Source organism: Ambystoma mexicanum, chromosome 8, assembly GCF_040938575.1.
Source record: "Ambystoma mexicanum isolate Mex_15411 chromosome 8, UKY_AmexF1_1, whole genome shotgun sequence".
NCBI lineage: Eukaryota > Metazoa > Chordata > Amphibia > Caudata > Ambystomatidae > Ambystoma > Ambystoma mexicanum.
Genome location: NC_090929.1, coordinates 112,650,811 through 112,674,246, shown reverse-complemented (window position 1 = coordinate 112,674,246; position 23,436 = coordinate 112,650,811). Strand labels below are relative to the sequence as shown.

The 23,436-nt window shown below is 46.8% G+C and overlaps 1 protein-coding gene across 3 annotated transcripts in view; it reads right to left on the bottom strand.

Annotated features, from left to right (window-relative positions):
• GOLGA1 (golgin A1) overlaps window positions 1-23,436 on the bottom strand; it is an 804,100-nt gene that overhangs the window by 558,479 nt on the left and 222,185 nt on the right. For 2 of the 3 annotated variants that reach the window (XM_069609438.1, XM_069609439.1), the window contains one exon: window positions 20,821-20,949. The exons of the other annotated variant lie outside the window; for it this stretch is intronic. In XM_069609438.1, the coding sequence (XP_069465539.1) occupies window positions 20,821-20,949 (129 nt within the window). The remainder of the gene's footprint in view (window positions 1-20,820; window positions 20,950-23,436) is intronic. 3 annotated transcript variants of the gene reach the window in all.

Here is a 23,436-nt window from a genome sequence, read left to right as displayed (position 1 = left end):
GCTAAAACAAGCCTCAAGTCCAAGGATGGATAAAGTTGCCAACCAATCAAAAGCCTGCCATGCACTTGCATATACATTGTTGCAGTTATTAGCCGGCTGCCATCGTCTCTGCTATAATCAGTATGTGACGTGAGTAGATGTAGCCGAGGGCGTGTCCTACAGACAAGGGGCAGCTAATGAGATATTAAGACACATTATTCTATTAGTAGATATGTCCCCCTAAATCCAATCCCTCCGGCCTTAGGTTTCTATAAAATGCCACGTAGGATGACGTCACGAATGACGTATGTAAAAGTATATAAACTCTGTGCAAGCAAACTTTGTTGTGAATATCGAGTATCTATTTTGAAAGCTGTATTTCTCCCTGCTTTCTTTCATTGAGATTAAAGCAGTACTTTACTATCTTTCTTTGGCCTGTCCGATTATTTGGTCTGTGATAAGTATTTGCAATCCCATCTAGCACAAAGAAGACGCTTTAAGGTGCTAGGGCACAGAAGGGAACAAGCAAATTACAAGCAAAGGGTATGTAGGAAGCACAAAGTCAGCAATCATCAGGAAATTCAACCAAAGGTCTGCCACACACTCACATATCCAGATAATGCACAGTTCTGTGCTTATAGGTTTTTTCAAGATCAAAACATGTTCGAAGCACTAAATATGCATCAAACCATTCTCACTCATGTCCAGTGTAGATGGATCCTTTTCTGTTGGGCAATTCGAAAGTTCAAGCCCCCTTTCATCCGCTTCATATTAGAACATTCACTGGATCAGTATTTCCCATCGATATCAAAGCCTAGCTCAACTTCCCAGCCAATCCTTACCCACTTGTGGTACATCTTTATTACCTGAAGTCAATAAATGACATAGGGTAGAGTCCAACTGGTCATCAGATAAAGAAAGGGTAAACAAAGAAGGAGGGTCATCTTTTTGCATTCAGCACAGTTACCAATTTATCAAATAGGGCAGACAGCTAGGAATATGTAAGCCATTCCTTTGGGGGGAGTTTATGCTCAAACTTTAATGAGCCAAAAGACAGTTAATGTACCCATATTCCAGACATCTTACGGATGCCAATGTTTTTCCACCCAGGCCACCAAGACTCCTCTCGATGCAATAGTTATCACGATGTTCCTCCATAGAGTCTTAAACTCTGAGAAATGTGCTACGCATGGCAAAAGATGACCTCCGTCTCAGGTGCCCATTTTCAGACAGCCACTCGCTCAGGCATTTGAGCAAGATCATCCTGTGATGCCTCCGAATATTGCGGTAGCCAAACCCTCCATTACTGGTTTTCTTCAGCAGAGTACTGTGAGAAACCATAATGTTCTCCCACCTACTCTCCCATGATCCTCTGTTCAGGTGGCCAGAGAAAAGCCATCGCTTTTGGATCCCGACTCTGAGGGTGGACAAGCGACGGAGGATCCCCGGAGTGGAGGGTCACGAGTGATTGGGAGGAGGATACCCAAGGGCGAGATATGGTATTCCCCCATTACCAATAATACTTCACTCTCCCTCAAGAGGCATTTTGAATCTCAGCCCATTTCCAGCAAATATTGAGACAAGTTAAGAAGAAACTATGAGCAGGGAAGATTACCTATAGAAACAACATCAGTAAAGTAAGGGCAACCTACTGTAGAAAGAACTGAAGTTGTCCCACTAATAGAGTCAGGCAGGGCCAGGCATTTTATAATGACCACTCAACCCTGACTCCACTTGACTGTTCCCACTATAAAAGGTGTGGTTTTTCACAAGAGAGGGAGGCGAGCAGATAAGCAGGAAAGACTAATAGTAGAAGCAGGTGTGAGCAGCATGAAGCAATGTGAGCACAGTGGCAGTGTGAGTTGTGTGGAACGGAGTGCGCCGGGACCGCAGATTGTCCTGGGAATGGCAAAGAAACTCATTCCCCTTTCAGCAGAAGTCACAAAGCAGAAGCCAACAGAGTGCTGAAACCCAAGGGAAATTGCTTGTTTACTCCGACTTGAGGTTTGGAGTGTCTAAGGGGCAGCTTGGAGCCCCAATGTGTAGACCGACAAATCAGTAACTGTGAGAGAAATGTTCGTTTTCTAAGGCAAGAGTTCAAAGAGGCCGGTGAGTTTTGCTAAACTGTTAACCTGGACCGCTTTGTGATTAAAAACTGGACCGTTTGAAAAATAATGCTGCGGTAGCCAAAAGCCAAATTCCATTATTTAAAGCGATTTGCATGCTGAAACAAAGTTGCATTGTATACATGTTTATCTCAAACAGCAAGTGAAAGGCAAGTTGCTTGTGGGATTCCTGAGGAGAATAAGTATGATTCGTCGTATCAACTATCAATGCTGAGGAAAGTGAAGGAGCAAAATACACATTGCCAAAGCCAAGAGGCTTCAAAAAGTGACACTAATCACGTATGGATACAGAGTGTTAATTTACAGAGCAGTATAAAGCATTGCAGAATAACGTGTGAACTGGTTTTGAATATTGTGAAGTTCTAAACTGGGTATTGCCGTAAAATACTGAGTAACTGGAAGACCGGAGAAGAAATTATAAGTTACTCACCATAGTAACTAAAGTACTTATTCCCCTTTCCTCCATACTGCATGGGCGTCCCTTCCAAGGGACAGGAGAGAGAACCTTTTTCACTAGAAAAAAACTTTCTTCCCCTTTCAATTTAGAGGCGCGCTGGGGTGCGGCCCAGGAGCCTCCATTGCCCCAACTAAGCCCTCTGGCGCCACACCTCAGTCCCCATTGACGCATCGACAATAGATTTAACATTGCCTAATGAAACCAGTATTAGGGGGGGTAGGGTGGTGGGACGTATGGAGGAAAGGGGACTAAGGAATAAGAGTATGTTAGTCACTAAGGGGAGTAACTTATAATTACTCTTACATCCCGTCCCCTTTCCTCCATAGTGCATGGGCGATTGCAACTGACTGTAGCCCCAGGGTGGAGAGGAGACCCTCCTTAAGCAAATAGGTTCCTGAGAACATCCTGTCTGAAAGCCGCATCAGATCTAGAGCTGGCATCCAAACAGAAATGCTTGCAGAAAGCCGAGGGAGTGGCCCAAGTGGCCGTCCGCTTATGACCTGCCAGGGGACATGGCGCTGGAATGCGATGGCCGTTGCCTTGGCCTTGACTGCTTGGGCGTGCATGTTGGCCGGAAGCAGCTTGTGCTGGCCCTCGTACGCTTCCTTGATGGCCGAGACATCCACCGGGATATGGCGGCCTTAGAGGCCCGATATCCTGGTCTTGAGCCTCTGAAAGTGACAAACAGGGCATCCGATTTGCGGAAGCCCTTGGTCCTGTCCAAGTAAAATTTCAGGGCACGTCTGACATCCAAGCAGTGCGGCACTCTGTGCTTCACCTTGGGATCAGAAAAAGAACGTAGGAAGGACTATTTCCTTGCTCAAGTGGAAAGCAGACGGCACCTTGGGCAGAAATGCCGGGTGTGTCTGTATGACTACTTTGTCCTTGTGAAAGGTAGTATATGGTTGTGAGGCGACCAGCGCCTGTATTTCACTGACTACAAGCCAAAGTGAGGCCGACTAGCAAGGCTGTCTTGATGGTGACCAGCCTGATGTCTGCAGACGCCATTGGCTCGAACGGTTTGTGTGCCAGGGCGCCCAAGACTATGTTGAAATCCCACATGGGGTGCGGCCTCATGACAGGCGGGTAGAGCCTTGCGAGCGGGTAGGGCCTTGCGAGCCCCATCAAATGTTTCTTGACGATAGGATTGAAGGAGGAGAAGATCCCCCTCCTCTGAATATCTGTAAGCCCTGATGGCTGTGAGGTGAGTGGGCGAGATGCGCCGGAAAGGAGAGCACATCGTCCAAAGTGCATGCCAGGGGGTCGATTTCTTTGGAGTCTGCCCAGTGGCCGAAACTGGTCCATTTACTTTTATACTAGGACCTTGCGCCCTTTATGATTTCCAGATTAGCCTGGGAGAGACTGAGGTGCTGCAGCGTTGTTACCTGATCAGGTACCACGCTGTGAGGGCTAGTTTCTGTGGCGCGGGGTGGATGACCATGCCCCCCTGCTGCACCAGAAGATGAGCTGGGCCCGTCTGGAGGTGAATCCGAGGCATCTCCGAGAGGCTGAGCAGCTCCGAAAACCATGGCCTGGCCGCACATCATGGAGCTATTGGAATGATGTTGAGTTGGCGACACTCCTTGATCTTGCAAATCACTCTGTGAATCAGCGGCGTGGACGGGAAGGCGTAAGCCTTCATGCCGTTCCATTGAAGCAAAAATGCATCGCGCAGGGAGCCGGGGCCCTGTCTCTGCCAGGAGGTGAACTGAGGGCACTTCTTGTTGTGCCAGGTGGCAAAGAGATCCACCTGGGGATGACCCCATCTGCATTAGATGATCTGAATGACTAGGTCGTTTAGCTGCCACTCGTAATTGTCTGCTCCCAACCTGCTACGCCTGTCCGCCTCCAGGTTGGCTTCCCCCGGGAGGTGGACTGCTGTGAGGTATATGTCTTTTTCCAGGGCCCACTCCCACACGCCGATTGCCAGTCTGCACAGAGGAGGGGATCTGGTGCCTCCATGCTTGTTGATGTAGCACATGCTGGTCGAGTTGTCTGTCTGGATGAGGACAACCTTGCCCCTGAGAAGTGGTAGGAATGCTCCCAGCGCTAGCCAGATGGCGTTCAGCTCTAACCAACTGATGTGGTATTCCTGCTTCTGTCGAGTCCAGGTGTCGTGGACCGAGAGATCGTCCAGGGTGGCTCCCCAGCCCTCGAGCGAGGAGTCTGTGGTGATAGTGACCTGCGGAGTGGGCGGCCGAAAGGGCTTGCCCCGTCCGTAGGTTGCAGTCCCTGGACCACCATGTTAGGTTCGGGTGGAGAGATGGAGGAACGTTGATCCTCTTGGATTGTGAGCCCCGCTCCTGGTTCTATGAGGCCGCAAAGTGCAGCTGAATCCTCCTCATTCTAAGTCTTGTGTGTGGGACGGCTAATAGGACAGCCGCCAAGAGACCCAGTAGAGGATGGTACCACCAAACCGAGGTCACCTCTCTGCTGAGGGAGTGGGCGGGGGCCCTCTTGATGGCCGAGATCTTGCCCTCTGACGGGAATACCTTCTCGGAGCACGTGTTCCAAGAATGTCAGAGTCTGCGTGGGCTGCAGCTGCGACTTCTTGAGATTGAGCGAGAAGCCCAGATCGTGCAGCGTGTTCATAGGGAATGGGAGGAGTGGTGAACCGCTTCAGGAGATGTAGCCCTGACGAGCCAGTCGTCGAGGTATGGGTAGATGTGGAGGCCCTGCGCTCTGAGGAGAGCAGCCACTGTATTCATGAGCCTGGTAAAGACCCTGGGGGCCGAGTTGAGGCCAAAAGGAAGGACTTTTTATTGAAAATGGTAGCCCATGACCCTGAACTGAAGGAAAGAATGATGGGGCTGCCAAATCGGGACACGTAGGTACGCGTTCTTCAGATCCAGGGAGCACATCCAGTCTCCCTTGCACAATGTCTCCGCTATAAAAGCTGGCGTAATCATCTTGAATTTTTGAAGGGGTAAGGAGAGGGTGAGGATGGAAATGTCCAGCACAACTCTCAGACCTGCCTGGTTCTTCATCTGAATGGTGAAAATCATGGAGTAAAAGCCCAAACCTCGCTGAGAGGCTGGGACTTCCTCCACTGCCTAGCTCTCTACGAGCGACCGGATCTCTGCCAGAAGAGTTGCTGTCCCAACTTGAGGGAGTGGAGTGTAGGAGGGAGGAGAGGCTGGGATGGGTAGGCGGTACCCTGTGGATGCTACAAAGACAATCCAGGGGTCCGTGAAATTCTGGCGCCAGAAATGTGCATAAGAGCAAGCCTGCCCCCCCCCCACTGGAGACACATGGACTCGGAGGGACGCGTCATGCCTTCTTTCCCTCGGAGGCTGTCGCGGAGGAGGGGGGCTGGAAAAAAAGCCATTACCACCCTCCACCCTGCTTTTTTTTTGTTGCTTGCGCCGGTTCTGAGACGGAGAGCAGTCAGGCTGCCTGGATCTCCGTTTCCTGGAAGCTGCGGAACCCTCTGTATGAACGCCCTCTGTCGGAGCACTGCTGTGACTGGGTGTACGACTTGGGCGTGGTCTTAGTCAAGATGGATAAAGACTTGGCCGTTTGTGAGCTCTCTTTATCCTTGTCCAGCTCTTCATCCTTGGAGGAATGGAAGAGGTCCCCCCTCGAACAGTAGATCTAATATGCGTTCCTGGACGTCCGGGTTCTCCGGAGTCAGGCTGTCCTTCGCATGTCCATGGCGATACAGATGCCACTGCCAGAGGTGTCAATATGGCCAACAGTGGATTCCATGAGGTCCTGCGCCACCAGCTTGGCCTCAGCCAGTCGCGCCTTAAAACGTGATTGGCTCTGTGTAGGGAGTTTCGGGAGGAAGTCTGCAATTTCCCGCCATAACTTTTGGTTAGCGGCAGCCAGCATGGTATCGGTGTTGGCTTGACGAAGATGCAAGGACGCATTGGAATACAGCTTCTTCCCGTACGCCTCCAAGATGATCTTCTCCTTGCCTAGCAGCGTCGACGATGAGGTGGCTGAGGACGACTGAGGCTTGGAGTATAGTGATGCCGCAGCGATCACTGAGGAGTGCGGCTGAGGATGGGCCAATAGCAAGAGTGTATCCCCCCTCCATCTGCCGATGCTTGGCGATACTTGATGTCCAGGCGTCGATTGACCGGCTGGACCGAGTGGGGCTTGAGCCAACCCTTCTTGGCCAGGGAGACTACATCGGTTTGCAGTGAAATCCCGGTTTTGACAGAGGGGAGTTGTGTGAGGACTTCCTCCAGAACCCCCTCTGCCGGCTGTTCAGCCTCGGGTTGGGGTAGGCCCAGGTACTCCGCCAGCCCTGCAAGAGGTTTGTGGAAGGCCTTGGCTGAGGATGGTGTGTCCAGATGTGGAGGTGGAGGAGTAGCTGGAGCCGGAGGCTAGGGCACAGTAACCACGGCCGGAGGCTGAGGAGGCAGAGGCTGGTACGGAACCGCCTGAGGAGCCAGAGGCAGCGGTTGCGCCAGGACCAGGAGTGCCGGCAGAGGAGCTTGTGGTGCCGATAGCATCGTAGGGAGGACCCTGATGGTGTCCTTGAGGATAACCCCCATCCGAGCTGACTTCATGAGCCCGAGGAACCTCTCGAAGAACCCCTCTTCACTGGCCAGAGAGGGGGTAAGGGGTACTGACGGGGTAGCCGGGAGCTGCTGAAGCCGCTGCATACCCTGCCCGTATGGACGCAGTGGAAAACTGCCCTGCGCATAAGGATAGGCTGTAGGCCATGTACCTGGTTGAGGCCAGTCTCACCTTGACACTCATTCTTCGCTGAACTCCGGGAATGGAGTCGGACAGGTGCTTCTGTCTGGCGCGGCAGCCATCTGGTCGAGCTGCCTGCCACGGGCATGCGACGTGTTGCTCGGCTCGCTGGTCCCAGCTCCCTCCGAGACTCTTGTGTGTGGATCACGGGGCCTACCCTGCTCCTCGGGCCTAGACCCCGTAGGTGTGACACTCTCGACCCAGGGGGTCAGTAGATCTGCATCAAGACTTATTGCTGGTACTAGGGCGTAGCTCCTCGGCCATATTGACGGTACAAGGGTGGAGCCCCTCAGATGACAATCGTACAAGAACCTTCCGGTCCCTCAACATAGCCACTGGTGGACCCAAGGATCCCTCGGCCTGAAGGCCGGTAGCTGCAGCAGCCTCAGTGCATGCGCTGGTACAAGGACCTGAACAGTCCCTCCCACGCGGGGGAGTCCATGGGAAGGAGTCTGCTTTGCGGGGTGCGATAGAGAATGGCGGCCCTACCTTGGGCCTGGCTCGGTACTTCACAAAGTTCTTGAGGTCCTCTGGAGGTGACTTCTGGAAGAGCTCCCTCCACCCGGCTAGTCTGTTCTTCAGCGATTTCGATGACAGCGAGCCACACGCTGAACAAGCCTGCCAACCGTGGTCTGGCCCAAGACAACGTAGGCAGAGGGTGTGGGGGTCTGAAGTTGGGAAGAGCCCGTTGCAGGATGGACACCTGCTGAACCCTGTGGAAGTCAACATGCGCCGGGGAGGAGCGTGATGCCTGAGGACCGAGTACCTGACTGATAAAAAGACAAAGACAGAAGAAGTAACCACGCGTGGAATTACATGGCCGAAGCCAAACCCAGGAGCGCTGGCAAATTCAGCATGTTCCCGTCGACGTGGAAAAAGGGACTGGGGTGTGGCGTCGGGAGTGCAGAGTGGGGGCAGCGCATGCTCCTTGGGCCGCACCCCTGTGCGCCTCTAAATTTCAAGGGGAAGGTTTTTTCTGGTGAAAAAGGTTCCGTCTCCATTCCCTGGAAAGGGACGCCCATGCAGTATGGAGGAAAGGGGACGGGACGTAAAAGTAAGTATCTTGTGAAGTATTATGGATGTTGAAGTCCAGAAGGAAAGGAACAGTTCCACCTCAATGCCAAACCTGAAGGGGGAAGCGGGCAAGGTTGGGAAAGGGAACTTGTGTGTTTGAAATGGAGCAAACTGAGGCAAGTGAAAAATAAAAGTGGAGCCTGCAGAAAGCATGAATGGATAATAGGAAAAGGACAGAGGATAAAGGAAAAGTCATGCAGAGAGCAAAGAAGGAAGAGCAAGGAATAAAAAGAGGGATTACAGATCAGAGTGGTCACGCCTAGGAGGAGCAAAGAAACAGGAGGTTTAAAAAGAAAAAAGTCTCCGATTGTACCCCACAAGTGAAGTGTGTGTGTGAAAGAACTGTCCATAAAATGAAAGGTACATCCTGACAAGCTGAACTTGTGTTTGAAACCAAAAGGAGCCTAAGCTTGGGGAAGGGAACCCTGCAAGGCCACAAAAAGTGGAATACCTGTTATTTGTATGATATTGAAAGAAAAGAAAATCATCCTGCCAAAACTGAATTTGTGTTGGAAACTGAAAGGAGCCTGAACTTGGGGAAGGAAACCCAGAGAGGCCTAGCTAGCAAAGTTGTAGACTTATTATTTTGTAGTGTTGAAAGGATTGAAGCTTGGGGAAGGGAGCCCTGAGAAGTTTCAAAAGGAACGGTTATATTTCTTTTGTGGTGTTTGGAAATTCGACAAGTTGAATCTTGGGGTAGGGAACGCCAAGGAAGTAAAGAAACAAAGTATTTGAGAATATTGCAAGGGCTCTGTGGAGAAAGTCTTACGAACAGCCCTTTTTGATTTAATTCATTTTTGTGACATTGACCTAACTACACCTGTTGAGAAGACCACCTGAAACCAACTTTGGTTTCCTACTTTCTGTTGAACTACGTTTTTTCCTTTTTGAAGACTTCCCATCACATTTTTGTAAAGAGTGAGGGCAAGAATATGTTTAGACACAGATAGAATTTTATTTGGGACTATCAGACATCGACGGCCCTTAGAAACATCAGTTAAGGGAACCATCCCTTTAGTGTTAGGCCCAGAAACCTTAGTAAATAAAGGTTTTGACACTAACATCTTTGAGTCTGTGTTTCTGTTGATACCATGTGTGTCTCACAGTACACATAGGAATCCCTTCTGTCAGACACCTGAAGGTGTCTCACCCGCTAGTCCCCGGGGATCCGTGATCCAGGTGGCCAGGAAACGGCCATCTCTTTTGGATCCAGTTCCTGGGGGTGGCCAGGAGCAGGAAGATCACCTGGGTGAGGGGTGCTCGGGGAGTGGAGGTGGGGCACCGGTTGATGAGACGCGGTAACCCCTTTTCTGTAACACCTTTGCCCCATCCTACCAGGTAGGATACTTGGGAACTCAATCCCCCCCTTTTCCGACACAAACACTTTCTCACAAACAGCTCACTGTAAGAGAAAACGGACTAATACCCGAGCCGTATATCGGACATGTCCCAATACAATGGTCAGGCAATTACTGATCATTACGCACACACCTGACTTCCATTACACTTATCAACACGGATAAAAGGCGGAGCGTGAAAGCACACTCTGAGCAAGGCAAAGCACACAAGGAAGTCGCAGTTCCAAGATGGCAGTTTAATACAAGGCGAAAGAAGACCAGACCGAAGAGGATTGCAAGGAAGGAAGTGCCCTTAACATTTTCAACGAAATACTGTTACTTTTAGGAACCTTCGAGAATAGGAAACGTAAGACCAGAAATAGAGGATGAAGAATCCTGTGTTGTGTGTCAGAGGTACCCTTGGCTCTCCCGCGTCAATAGTCAAGGCGGGGAGAATCGTTTGCCGCTGTGGTACTGTCCTTGGCTCCTACAACAAAGCAGCGCCAGTGAAGTCAGCGCAGCCAGTGAGTTGGGGAGAGTGATACCAGACGGGTCTGAGTTGAATCAAGGTTGCAAGCGGCAAAATTGTATAAGTGAAAACTGAAGAGAACAGTGTATGAAGCGTATGTGGCAAGCAACATGAATACAATTAAAACAGCAGATGAGTGATTGAAATTTTAGGCCAAGATACGATACGGTAGACAGAGTGGTCCGGCACCACTTGAGTGCTCATTTCGAAAGTCTCCGTTAGATATTCAACTGAAAAGTGGCAAAAGTCATAAGGAATTGTGACATCAAAGTGGTCCTGCAACGGGTCAAGCAAAATCCTGTGCACATTCGAAAATTTTCGACAGTAAGAATTTAAAGAAAGTAGAAGAAGAAGTTGGTCCGAGGCCGGCGGAGGGAGATCCAGCTAAAAGCTTTGGTTAAAGCAAGTAGTAGTAGTTACACTCGAAATTGAAAATTGGTCCGGCCCCGGCAGAGTGAGACTAATTGCGTTAAGCAGATATGAGCGGATGAGGGGGACCCAAAGTGAATAACATTGCGTTAGAAGGATCTGAGCCCGGTTGAGGGGGATCCGGGGTGAATATTGAATCACCTAAGACCGAGTACTTTTGAATATCTGAAAGAGGAAAATAACTTTTTGTTTATTTGTTGCTTCAGGCCCTCTGAATGAAGATAATTTCAAAGGCAAAGAGACTTGGGCACCGAAGGCCCTGATGCGAATGATTGAACTGTATCCTCGTACTGGAGAAGTCAGAGACTGTGCTAACCTCGAGTGTACCGCCTTATCCCGTTCTTAAAACTTGGGGAAGGGAGGTCAATGGCCTGAACATCCTGACATATCATTTTGTGAACACTTCTTTCTTTTCGTAACATTTCCCACACTATTTGTATTTCGAAGTAAGGATTGGCAATAGGTTTATTAGTATAGGCCCTTTTATTTTGACAGACTCGACTAGGACTGCATTATTATTTGATGGTCATAGCTTGCTCCCATCTTTACATTTAGGTTTAAATAGGTGTTTTTCAAACCCCTTTTAATTTCAATGAACATCCTTGAACTGTGGTCACTTGTGACCGTCTTCTGTTGATACCATGCCTTCCTTACACTTCCCTAGTCTTCCAATATTCCACAGGAATTCCATGAAGACTTTTCAACAGAAAAGAGTGTTCTCTAGGAAGGCGTGTGCTTCACCTGATGAAAAACGTGAAGGACTCTCTGTAACAGATATATTGAGGACTTTGCCCAATACCCTTAACACTGGCTTGCTCCATAGTTTACAATTAGCCGTACATATGTCAATAGCCAATTTGACATTCCCAGATACACACAACCTGCCTTCAACTCATTTTATATATCGAATCTATCAAAGAAGACCCTGTGGCAAAAGCAGAAGATTCGGAAGACCTCTTAGTTCAGCTTCTAGTTGGAAAATTCTCCAAAATTTCAAAGAAAAGCAAAAAAAGGAAAAATCAAAGCAGGTTCGCAGAGGTCTCTAAAGATGACATCAGAATCAACAGTACATCAGCATAGAGCAAGACGGTAGAGGTATACCCTTTCTACGTCAATCTTGTGATACCTACATGTCTGCATCGTGGCTGCCAGGGGATCTATTGCCAGATTATCAAGTAGGGAAACAGTTAGAAGTCCCATCTCATACATCTCTTCAGTACCACCTCTATGGAAAGCATGCCATTTACAACTATCCTGGCTGAAGATATACAGGGCTCTAAACAAGCTAAGGGGCATTAAGGCTTATCCAAGTTTATACTGAGTGGTATGACCAATATCTCCAACCCACCCAGTTTAAAGCTCCCTCAGCATCATTGTTAACCACAGCACACAAATAAGGGTTATTCCTGTGGATACGGATCATAGTCAAACGTTTCTGCTTATTGCTGTGGCCACGTCTACCTTTGATGAATACCACATGGATAATGTGGATGATGTTCAACATTAGGGCTCCCACTCTTGTCTCAATGCAGAGTTTTGCTACCACCTTTACTTCTATCCCTAAAGTGGGTTATAAGATACTGAACACAAATCATAAGAATAACATTGTTAAGGTGCTACAAACTCTTTAAAAAAAACTAAGATATAGAGTAGGACGTAGACAACAATGTTCAGCAGTGCCACAGGTAGATAATCTTAATTGTACAGCTTACTCAAGGGTAGTTTTAACAGTACAACTATGGTGCAATCCTACAGAAACAAAAGGAGTGAAAGTGGCTCAAAAGCAAGAGTCTTAAGAGTTATGGAAAAATTGAGCTATAGCCAATTTACGTTTTAATGTAAAGCATAGAACAGACTACCCATCAAATGTGTCTAGGGGATCCCAGACAGGACTCCTATATCCAGGCTCCAGACCTACGGCAAGGCAAAGATAAATGCTACAGAGGACATCACATTTCCTAAAGTGAACACGGGTTGGGGGTCGGGGGGCTTAAGGACATATAGAACATGACCCCATGGACTCTGAATAGAACAGATGATGGGGACAACTGGGCTCACTGTTGATTATGCAGCCGAAGGCTCACTGATAGCGGGTGCAAGACATTTTCTGCTGGTCATGTCAGACACCAGAAGAGGCTCCTTGAGGGGGTGAATACAGCTTGATTTGACTTTCCCCATGATAGAGGGACCCCACAGGAGCAGCAGGTAGGAATTGCAGAGACCCTAAACAGGGTCACCAGGTATCAAGATGGTGGGACTTCGGTTCCAGGAAAGTTCTTCTCTACAGTGAAGAGTAGCAGCGGCAATGCAATGAGGGTCCCAGTGAAGCAGAAAGAATGCAAGCAAAGTTTCCCAGACCCAAAGTTAGACCGTGTTCATGGCACAGAAGCAGTCCAGCGCCCAGAGGATGGAGACCACCAGCAAGGATGGCAGAGCAGGTCCCCAGACTAGATGTGTCCATCAATCCAAAGGATGATTGGCCAATGCTGGTTGCAGCAACAGTCTTCCAGCATCCCTCTGCTTATCCTTCAGCAATGGATACTCTGCTTCAGAAGGCAACATCTATACAGGCTCCTGATCCTCTCCTTATATCCAAAAAGGATGGGCTGGGAAAACCAAGCCCACCAATAGAGGACCTACAAAATTCAAACATGAGTGACTAGATCCCCTAGTAACTACGCTACAATGACCTTCTAGTTCCGATGTACATGGCGGCACAGAGCCCCTCTGCCCAGTTTGAGCCAGCTCAAAAACAGCGGACCATTTGCAGGCTTTTTGCAAAAGCGTATGAGCCTATATGGTAATTTCCTACCTACGGAAGAAGCCAGTAAACAATGGAAATGCATTCAAAAACTGTGCTCAAACACGAGGAATAGTCATTTTGAGCATATGGTCTCCCAAAAGCCAATATTTTGATAAAAGTAATGGTGCATTTTAAAAACACATGAACACTGCCATCATCATATTCAGGAAACAACTAAAAAGTACCACAGTTACAGAACACCGGGATGGGGGAACTTTCCCCGCAACACTCCACTTAAGGTGTGTTGCACTGCTTTACAAATAAAAGGTGTGAAAAATGGAAAATTTGTCAGGATGCAAATTAGACAGCATATATGCTAGGGGTTATATGTTGAAGTAAATGGGGGAAAGAAGCGCAAAGAGAATCCCAACACCGCCCGCAGCCTGCTCTTTGCTCCTCGCTCCGCCTCACTCTAATACAACTCACTCCAAATTCTCACACTGAATCTGGCATGTGGCCCTTTTCAGAAACAGCCCTGTGGTTAAATGAGCACAGTTAATGGTCCAGCAGGTGCAACTGCGGGGGCCCATGTCTTGGGCTCTGGGATTGGCCTCAGTCTGTCAAGCACCGGCATAGCTAAGTACCTTTCAATTAAGATTCATCACCCTCATTTCAGCTGGTTGAGTGCCTACATAATGGGGTCACCATCTTGAAAACTGGCAGCCCTGCACGGTGGCCGCCTGGCTCCAAAATGGTCCCCTTGCTGACCTGTGGGCCTCTGCAATGTCTATAGTGAGGGCTGTTTGCAGCCTGGGTAATGGCATCTGTGTTCAGAAGCTTGGGGATAGAGGCAGTTTTCGGTCCACTCCACAGTCCGTGAGCATTAACCTTTGTATGTTCATCTGTGGTGGTCTGCAGACTGCTATCACTGTCGAGGAGCGTGTGAACCCAAATTCCTCTGAAAAATGGTGCATCTCAGATTCCTTCAGGGGTATGGGGGGGCGGGGGAATTTGCAGAGTTTAGGAATAGGACATATACACTGCTGGGTCCACCATATACCTCTTCCAGGTAGTTATCACATAGGTAGTCACCCCAACTTTACGGGTCTCCTGTTCTACACTTCCTGGACTCGGTCACAGCGGCTCCAACCAATGGCGCCTTAGTAAACACCCTAGGTGCTGATGACTAACTGATAATGAGAGGCATTCGAGTCTATGGGTGGCCTTGCTGTACAAGTGATATGAAGTGGTATGAAGGGATGGGTCACAGACTTTCACACTTTTTGAGAATAGGGAAGTTAATGATACCTTGATCAATCTCTTTCCTTCTCTGGTACTTCTGCTATGTCTCTTTTTACGATGAAGGTCTTGATGTTAGCCAACAATACAAAGACATTGTCCGGCTTGGTCCGGTTTTGTCCCGGTGGTATACAGCATGGATTCTTGAACTCAATGCAATAGTTGTAGGGTACCATGTCTAACACCCACCAATCTGTGGAATGTTCCAAATGGCAGCAGACAAAAGGTTATTCTGTCACACGACCGGGGAGCTGCAAGATGAAATCAGTATGATGTAGATACTGCTTTGGAGATTGGATTTCCATGGAGGGTTTCCACAAGGTCAGTACTTTGAACATCTGTATTGACACTGCAGGTATTGCAGCCATGAACCTGTTAAAGCATGTAAAGACTGCTGGAAGTCTAGTGAAGGTTTCCTCTACACCCCTTACGTAATGTAACAGCATTTATAGAGCACTACTAAGGCCATAGGTACTAAAGAAACAACGTGGCCAGCTGAAGAGGCCAGCTCCCTCGCCTCCAACAAACTTCACCTGTTACAGAACTATAAAAGATAAGTCTTCAAGGCTTTCCGAAATTGATGATCTTCAATATTTAGAAGCCTCTCTTCTTTGAAAACGAGGGACTCTCAGAAGCCTATGGGATTCAGAACGGAGGGAAGTATGGGGTAAGTTTAGCTGCAGCTATTCGCCCCCTCCCTGATGCAAAGCCCGGTGGGTAATGCACAGAGCTTAAACTCGATGCAGCTATACACCGGGAGCCAATGCAGTTGACAAAGAAGATCGACTGAGTGGGACATCTGGCTCGCCCCCAGTGCATTCTGTAATAACTGTAGACTGGTAATTAAACATACTGGTTGTCCCAAAAAAGATGCCATTACAGGAGTCAATAGCTCCCAACACTGTGCCAGCGACAACCGTAGGGCGGGATTCCAAAGGGAGAAAAAGCAGAGTCTTCCTCAAAATATTTAATTTGACGAACCTCGACTTGCAGATAGATGCAATTTGCAGTTCCAGAGAGCCAGAGGCTTGAACTTAATGTCCAGGCTTTTTACAGAGTTGACAAGTGGACATGGACCCAGTGAAACTGGCCAGAAATCATTGGTACAAAATACCCGAGTTTCAGAGTCACCCATCCCCATGACCTCTTTTTATCCCCATTCAGTTTTTCTTTCCATCCAGTCCCACACTGCTATCAACCAGTTTCTCAATTGGGGTGGTAGATCAATACTAGCTGAATCTAGCCGAAGAAAAAGAAGAGAAGCAGAGTATCAGCATAGGTATAAAATGTTACCCCAGATTTTTGTATCAAGTCAGCCAAAGAGCGCAGATACAAACTGAAAAGTAACAGGGACAGTGACGAGCCCTGAGGAACCCCACAGGGCAAGATTCTGGCTGAAGATAAAAAGGGGACCATAGATACTGTTTGTGCACGTTCTGCCAAGCAGGATGTGGAAGGAGTACCACTTCAAGTTAAGGATCTATAACCGTTAGATGTGTTAGTTTCTTTCCAATGGCTCATGTAACTGTTTTCCAAACAGATTTCAGATATCAAATGTGTCCCCGTCACAGGTCTAAAACCCATCACTCCAGTCATGCTCATCTCCTAGCTGTTTCAGAAGCCTCTAAAGTAGTCTGTATTTGCCCTTATTGCTTAACAGCCTGTGTTTGTGTGCAAGCTTCCTCAGGATGCTTTTTTATTCTCGTCTCATTCTGAACTATTATTTCTCACAAGGGGGCCAGTGGAGCCAACCCTTATATTGGTGGTGGCCATCTTCCATTGCCAGTAAACGCAATATTTTACTTACTCTGTAGGTTGATGGACCCAAGAGGATGGAACACCACATCCCCTTCTGGCTACGTGGACAATAAAAGAATTGGCCTTGGGATGATAGTTAATAATTAGAGAGTTATGTGCCATTATATTTGTCAAACATCTGTAGTTCACGTATACCAGTGTGGCTCTTTTGACCGTGGTGTGCTTAAATTGTTTCTTCACCTGTTCCGTAATCGGAAGAGTCTGTCAAAGCGTCCGAGTGTTAGCACTAAGAATGCATGTTAATCACGAATAGATATTTGCTACTCTAAAAACAATGGCATCTTTTCTTTCATAATCATTTGGGAAGGATGACATAGAAGGTTCTGTCTCAATTGGGATGTCAATGACAATGGGTGACACAGGTGAGCTTGTGCAAGTGGATCTAGCCCAAATAACATAAGCCCCACCCACCTGTCAATCAATGCTAATCTTTTGTTGCCTTCTTAACTGCCAATCAGCTGTCCAAGCCTTGGTCCTCTCCAACCGGAATGGTGGCAATGCATTTCTGGAAGGCCTTCCGACGACTACACTGGCACCCATGAGATGTGTGTTAGATGCTGCAGCAAGTCGCTTCAAAGACTCAGTAAATTCAACCACATCATCCGACCGTCATTGAAATGCACTGGATCCAACTGCAAGCATGTATCTCCAAATCTTGCTACATCATCTACAAGACGGTCACCCTGAAGTTACCAAGCTACCTCACTGAAAAGCTCAGCATCTCTGACCGCCTATGATGCCCCAGAAGTAAGAACATGTGCAGGCTGTTTTGGTGCCCTGTTCCCTTTTGACTCAACAAACATTCAGTGCCCAGAGTCCTTTCGTCACGATGTGTCTATTGAGCAAAATGCTCCCTGGAAGCACCGTTTCGTTGATGCTGAACCTTTGGGTTAGAGACTTTTGATGCATGGTCGTGGCCTACACATTTTTGTTGGCTTTATTCTTGAGGCATTTTGTTCCGAAAGCTGTTCCTGTACTGAGAAAAACAGTTTTGGTCTAGCCACTGTTAACTCAATGTGGTTCCTTGTCATTTCCAATTGTTTGAGTGGTGTGGCAATCCCATGTGTTCAATCCCATGTGTTCTCACAAGTGAGTCTCAAAGCGTAAAGGTGAGGTATCCTCAAGAGCACATGGGGAGATAGTCTGAGCAGGACCAGTGTTGTGCACCAAATGGGTCTCCCTATAAATGATGCCTTCTTAGCGAGTCTTAAAAGAATCACTCTAGGAAATTGTCTTCTGACACCAAAGCCATTTTGGGGTCTAATTTCTCCAAATGGGTGAGCTGTTCTGTGGATTACAATGTTTACAGACCTACCTCATCGGCTGAGTAAACCTGTGATTAATCGTAAAATCTTGTTTTTTCTATTGCTATCAAAGACATGTAAGAATCAAAATAAACAAAAACATTACCTTCCTTCTTTTATAAAAATCTGCCCTCGGCAGCATCACCAGAAAAGTACTTTGCAACCTATGACCATGTTTAAGGTGCTCAAGGTCATGGACTATAAACGCCACACTGAATATCCATGAGCAAAACCAATGTAATACTCCAGACCAACCAATAGATCGGGAGAGCTAAAGGCGTAGGACTTCTAATATTTGGGACTACACCGCCCATCAGCCACAACCAACATATTCAATGATGAGGCAGCATACGATTCGTAGTTCACAACATCTGGACGGTTGTCTATTGCAGGTCCCCTCGAACGTATGCAAACACATTCGTTTTGGGGTTTTATTGAAATCAGACCATTGAGACTAACATACTTAAGCTGCAGCCTTCCCCCATAACGGTCAGGACCGCCTCCTCCTCCCAACCCCAAGATCGACCTTTGTTTCAATTCACCATTGTCGCAGAAGACTATGTTATAACCATCCTCAAAGGCCTTAAACCTTCTCTTTGTAAAGGTGACATTTGAACTGCAAACACCCTCAGCGTGCGCAGAGCTCCTGACACCTATTATTGCTTCATTCATTAACTCCTTCACCACAGGCACTGTCCCACCTAGCCTCAAAGCAGCATGGATCCTCCCTCATTAAAAAACCTTTGCTCGACCCTATGATTCCCACCAACTATCGCCCAATCACTACCGTCCCCTTTTTTCTAAAACATCTGGACAGAGCAGCATATCTGTAAATCCAGAGCTACCTGGAAGCAAACAACATACCGGGGATGCACCAGTCGGGGTTTCGCCCGGGCCATGGGATGGAATCAGTAATGCTGGATCTAAAGATCCAGATCGATGAGATCAGGGATAATGGTAATCCGGCACTACTGCTACTCCTAGACCTGTCGGCTACCTTCGACTTGGTGGCCAAACAAAATCCTTGCTCATCACCTTTTCTCAGCTGCAAACTTCTCGCCAGAGGCAATAACCTGGATCGATTCCTTCTTGAGAGGAAGAGTTATTCGGGTATTCACAGAGAACGCCTGCGCTCCCCCTGCTCCCATCACTTGTGAGGTACCTCAAGGCTCTTGCGTATCCCCAAACCTTTTCAACATTTTTACAAAACCACTATTCACCCTCCTAGAATCGGCATTTCCTACACGAATTACGCTGATAAAACAGATTCTTCTCCCTATTTATGACAATTATCTAGAAGACTCTGCCGCCCTCAATTCCATTTACACAACCATCTAGGCTTGGATGGCCACCCATCCATCGCCTTTGCTTAAATGACGATAAGACTGAGATCCTGCTAGTGGGCACCCCGTCGATGATCAAGAAGCTCGACCCTCAATACTCCTCCTTCATTATTGATGGCACAGTGATGCCAGTCCCAACCTCTGACAACACTAGGAGTATACCTGGATGACACACTGTCCCTTACACAGCAGGTAAACACCATTGCCTCCACAGCGGCCTACTCAACTAAACTAATCCATGAAGCAAGACCTCTTCTCTCCCCGGACAGCTGCCTCACCATCGCCAGGGTCACAATTGGCTCAAAACTAGATTACTGTAATGCCCTTTTCTCTAGCACCTCGAAGAGCAACATCATAAAAATTGAGGTTATATGAAATAACGCGCTAGCGCTGCACTAAACATCCCAAAACTGGAGCATATTTCAGCGGAAAGACAAAAAGCCCATTGGCTCATTATTACCAATGCTGCCCCCTCTTACCTAGCCCAAACATTTTACATTTTCAAAAGTGGTCTCCTCTAGGCCAACAAGGGCGGCCTACACACATCGTCTCGCCCAGCACAAAGTCAAACGGGCAAAAGTGGGAGGCTCCAGCTTCCCTTGCATGGCTACTAAACCCTGGAACCTTCTCCCACCTGCCATCAGAGCCGAACACTCCTACTGGACCTTTCGCAAATTGCTGAAAACACTGCTATTCAACTAACTGCCCCTAGACATAGGTGCACCCCAATATCGGGGCATAACCCACCTTGTAAATATCAGACTTCCGCCAACCTGGCTTGTACGACAACTACATACTTTGTTCTAGCTGCTCATAACAGCGCCTCGATGCCTCTGGGCTTAGCGTGTTTTATAAATGTAAAAAATAAATAAATGATGGCAGAAAAAAAGAAACATTGTGAAAAGTAAAAGGTAGGCAGAATGTTATAAATGAAGCATGTACAAGGTAGACATTCAAATGTTCCGTATTATGAAGTGTGCTTAAAAATTAATAACAGTGATATATTGTTTGACAGATCAGAGAGAAAAGATGTAGGTAAACTTGAGGAGCATAGGTTAGTAAGTCAGTTATGTTTGAATAGAAGTTATTATGAACCTTTGGAGAGATCTCCTTTGAGGAAATTAAGAATTAAAAAGATGGAGAAAAAAAAGTAACTGATTAACAGACATCTTCAAATAGAAGCACAAAGCCCAGGTTTGATCTAGTTATGAGGTGAGGTGAGGTTCTACTGGAGCAGGGCATACAAGGATTTACTAGTAGCATGTTTTTCCTTGTCCAATGTTGGTATACAGCAACACTACTACAGCAAAAAATACTATTGAGGCAACATTTAAAAAAACACCAAGATGCCCCAAAGAGGATTGTGTCAAAAAGAACTGGTTTAGCTTTTTGCAGACAAAGAAAGGATCACAACAATCTGTGAATCCTATTCCTGAGAAAGACACAATTAATCTTTAGAACCACTGCAAATACTCAACTATGATAATAAGGAGAGGCTGGACCTCTCCACGAGAGGCCAGAGCTGTTGACAAAAAAATGTTATGTCTACTTTTAAGCATCACCCAAAATCGAACTATACTTTTAGGGAAGAGGGGGGTAGGAACACCACACGCAACTAATGCCAATTTCTATCCTAAAAATTCCCATTGTGGCTCTAGAAAACTCTTCTTACCATGTGCTTAACCTTGGCCAGCTCCTGCTGCTGGAACCCCTCCAACTCATCAAAGTCATCTCTCTTTAGGAAAAGATTTACATTCTGTTCCCTCATGTCTCGCACTGTAGCGGACAGTGTCCTATTTTCCTTTGAAAGGAAATAAAAAGGCACAGTTAGAGATGGAGCTTTTAAACCTCTGATAGTTGATCTGGTCGATTAAAGGAATAGCTGCCAGCCAGGGGCATCAGTATTTAAAAAGAATACTCACTAAACACCAAAACAAATAAAAAAAATAAAATGTAAAAGCAGAGAGAAAAAGAAAAATAGCGCCGTCTTTTCTAATCCTGCACCCTACAATTAAACTCCAACGATGTTGCTTGCTACCTATTTTGGCTTACCTTCCATCAGACATACAACAGAAAGCCCCACACAGCTAACAGGACTTTAACAGTGCCATGCTTTAGGGAATCTGCCCACTAAGTTACTGCCATGGATTTCTGTAGTCCCACATTGACCAGCATGCAACTATTTGTGGACCAATTTCAAACTACAAACTCACATACCAATCTCTTGTGTTTATTCTTTGGATAGCATCAACTGTCCACTGCATTCCATGCATTTTTCTTGTAACTCTTGGATCAGTTTCCAGCTGCATTTTCGTTTCAGTCAGTGATCTAATCAGATTCCTTTTTAGTTTTGAATTATAGGTGGTGAAAACCCCACTGATAGGGTTATGCAAACTCAACACAAGTCTTCTTTCTCTGTTTATTATTAATGGCAAGTGTAACTACCCCTATTTACATTTCTGCACTTTCCAAATGAATTAATAGTCATGAAGAACAAGTTAAATAACCAAGATGACTTCAAAGAGATATTTAAACACGGTGAGATGAACATATGAAAACATACAGTAAATTTAACAGTTACATTAAAAGGCCCTATATAGCCAGTAGTTACCATTAAACATATGAACATTTATAAAAGAATTGTAGTGTTTGCATGAACACAAGATTAATATTAGAGATAGTGAAAAGGCAGCTCTCCACTTATGTGCATTAGAGCCAAAACAGCTGGCTTTGCAAATAGTTCTTTTCAATGAGTTATGCGAGCTTAATATATCACATTACACTTCATGTTTTAAATAATGTTAACTAACTTTTAAGTTATTTACTGTGGGTCCCGGTGTTCGATTGCCTTCACACGACCACAGTCTCAGAGTATAAGCTGAGCAAATAAAGCTATTTATGGAACATTCTTTTAAAAATATGTATGTGTTGCTTAAAACACCATACTTAACACTAACAGCATGAATTTTTACTTTTGCTACTTAAAGCCTTTGTAGATATAGATGTTTATGTTCCCACAGACTCATCCATATCTGAAGAATTCTTTTACATTTTTTTGTCAAGCGAAGCATACCTTGTCCGAAACAAAATGAGGACGGACAACCAATGGCCTTCCGCACCTTTTATACACATTCAAATTAGCTATAGTAGGTGAATGTACACTCACTTCCTTCTAAAGACCATAGAACACACTAAAAGAAGAAATATCAGATTCGATCCATCCACTGTCCACAAGTCTAAGCCAAGGATAAAAAATAATGAAGTTGATGTCATTCGACTAATTAATCAACCGTGCGCTCCTCAGTTACAAATAACCACCCAACACCGCTGCTTCCCTTAAAGGACACACTGGGCCTCATTACGACCCTGCCGGTCCGGAAACAACGGTGGCGGTAAAAACGCTGCCACCGTTCTTTCCGGACCGGCTGATTCAGAGTCCTGCAGGCAGGAGGTGTCACTCCCGCCAGGTCTGACCTGGCAGGAGGAACGCCACCCGGCTGCAGGCACAAATGGAAACACCGGCTCAGTCATAGACGGAACCAGTGTTTCCATTGTCCCCTTTGAGTCCTATGAGACTCCATGGAAATGGGTACTTACAGAATTCCACCTCCGGAATTCCCGGGTCACTGGGGTCGTAATGCCCCAGTGATTCCGGGAACCACAGAGGCGGAATGGTAATACGGGTCCGGCGGTAGCCTGCTGTTTTTTCCGGTACGGTTACCGCCGGACTCGTAATGTGGCCCAGTGTGCCTGAAGGTCATGCTGTCAGACGTTGTTGCAATAGGACCCAATGACAACATAAATTACCACTCAGAACTACACCACAATACGCAGGCAAGAACTGGAAAGTACCTCAACTTCCCCCATCTACCTCCCCACCTTAAGGAAACACTTCTTCCTACCCAGGCCACTACAAATTGGGGGCTTACAGGACCACTACCTTTATAGGTGGCAACAGGAGACAGGACTTGGATATACACAAACACCCATCAACAACCATTATGGATAGGTGACAATCATTATCCCTCAGATGTACCCAAAGACTAAGAGATACAGGCAGAAATTGGGAAACGCTATAGGTTACATCCCCCAGCCTTTGGTCATTAATATCCTATGGCACCACCGATATAGAACATTCCACTCCAATAAGGAGCGCGGGAAAGGGGTTGTAGGGTTGTCATGGGCAGTCACAGCTTAATGTCTAACAGCAACAAATTGTAATCAAGCATATGCACAAACATCCCGGTAAACACAGACTGGTAAGGAACAATAGGCTCCCAACCTCTCC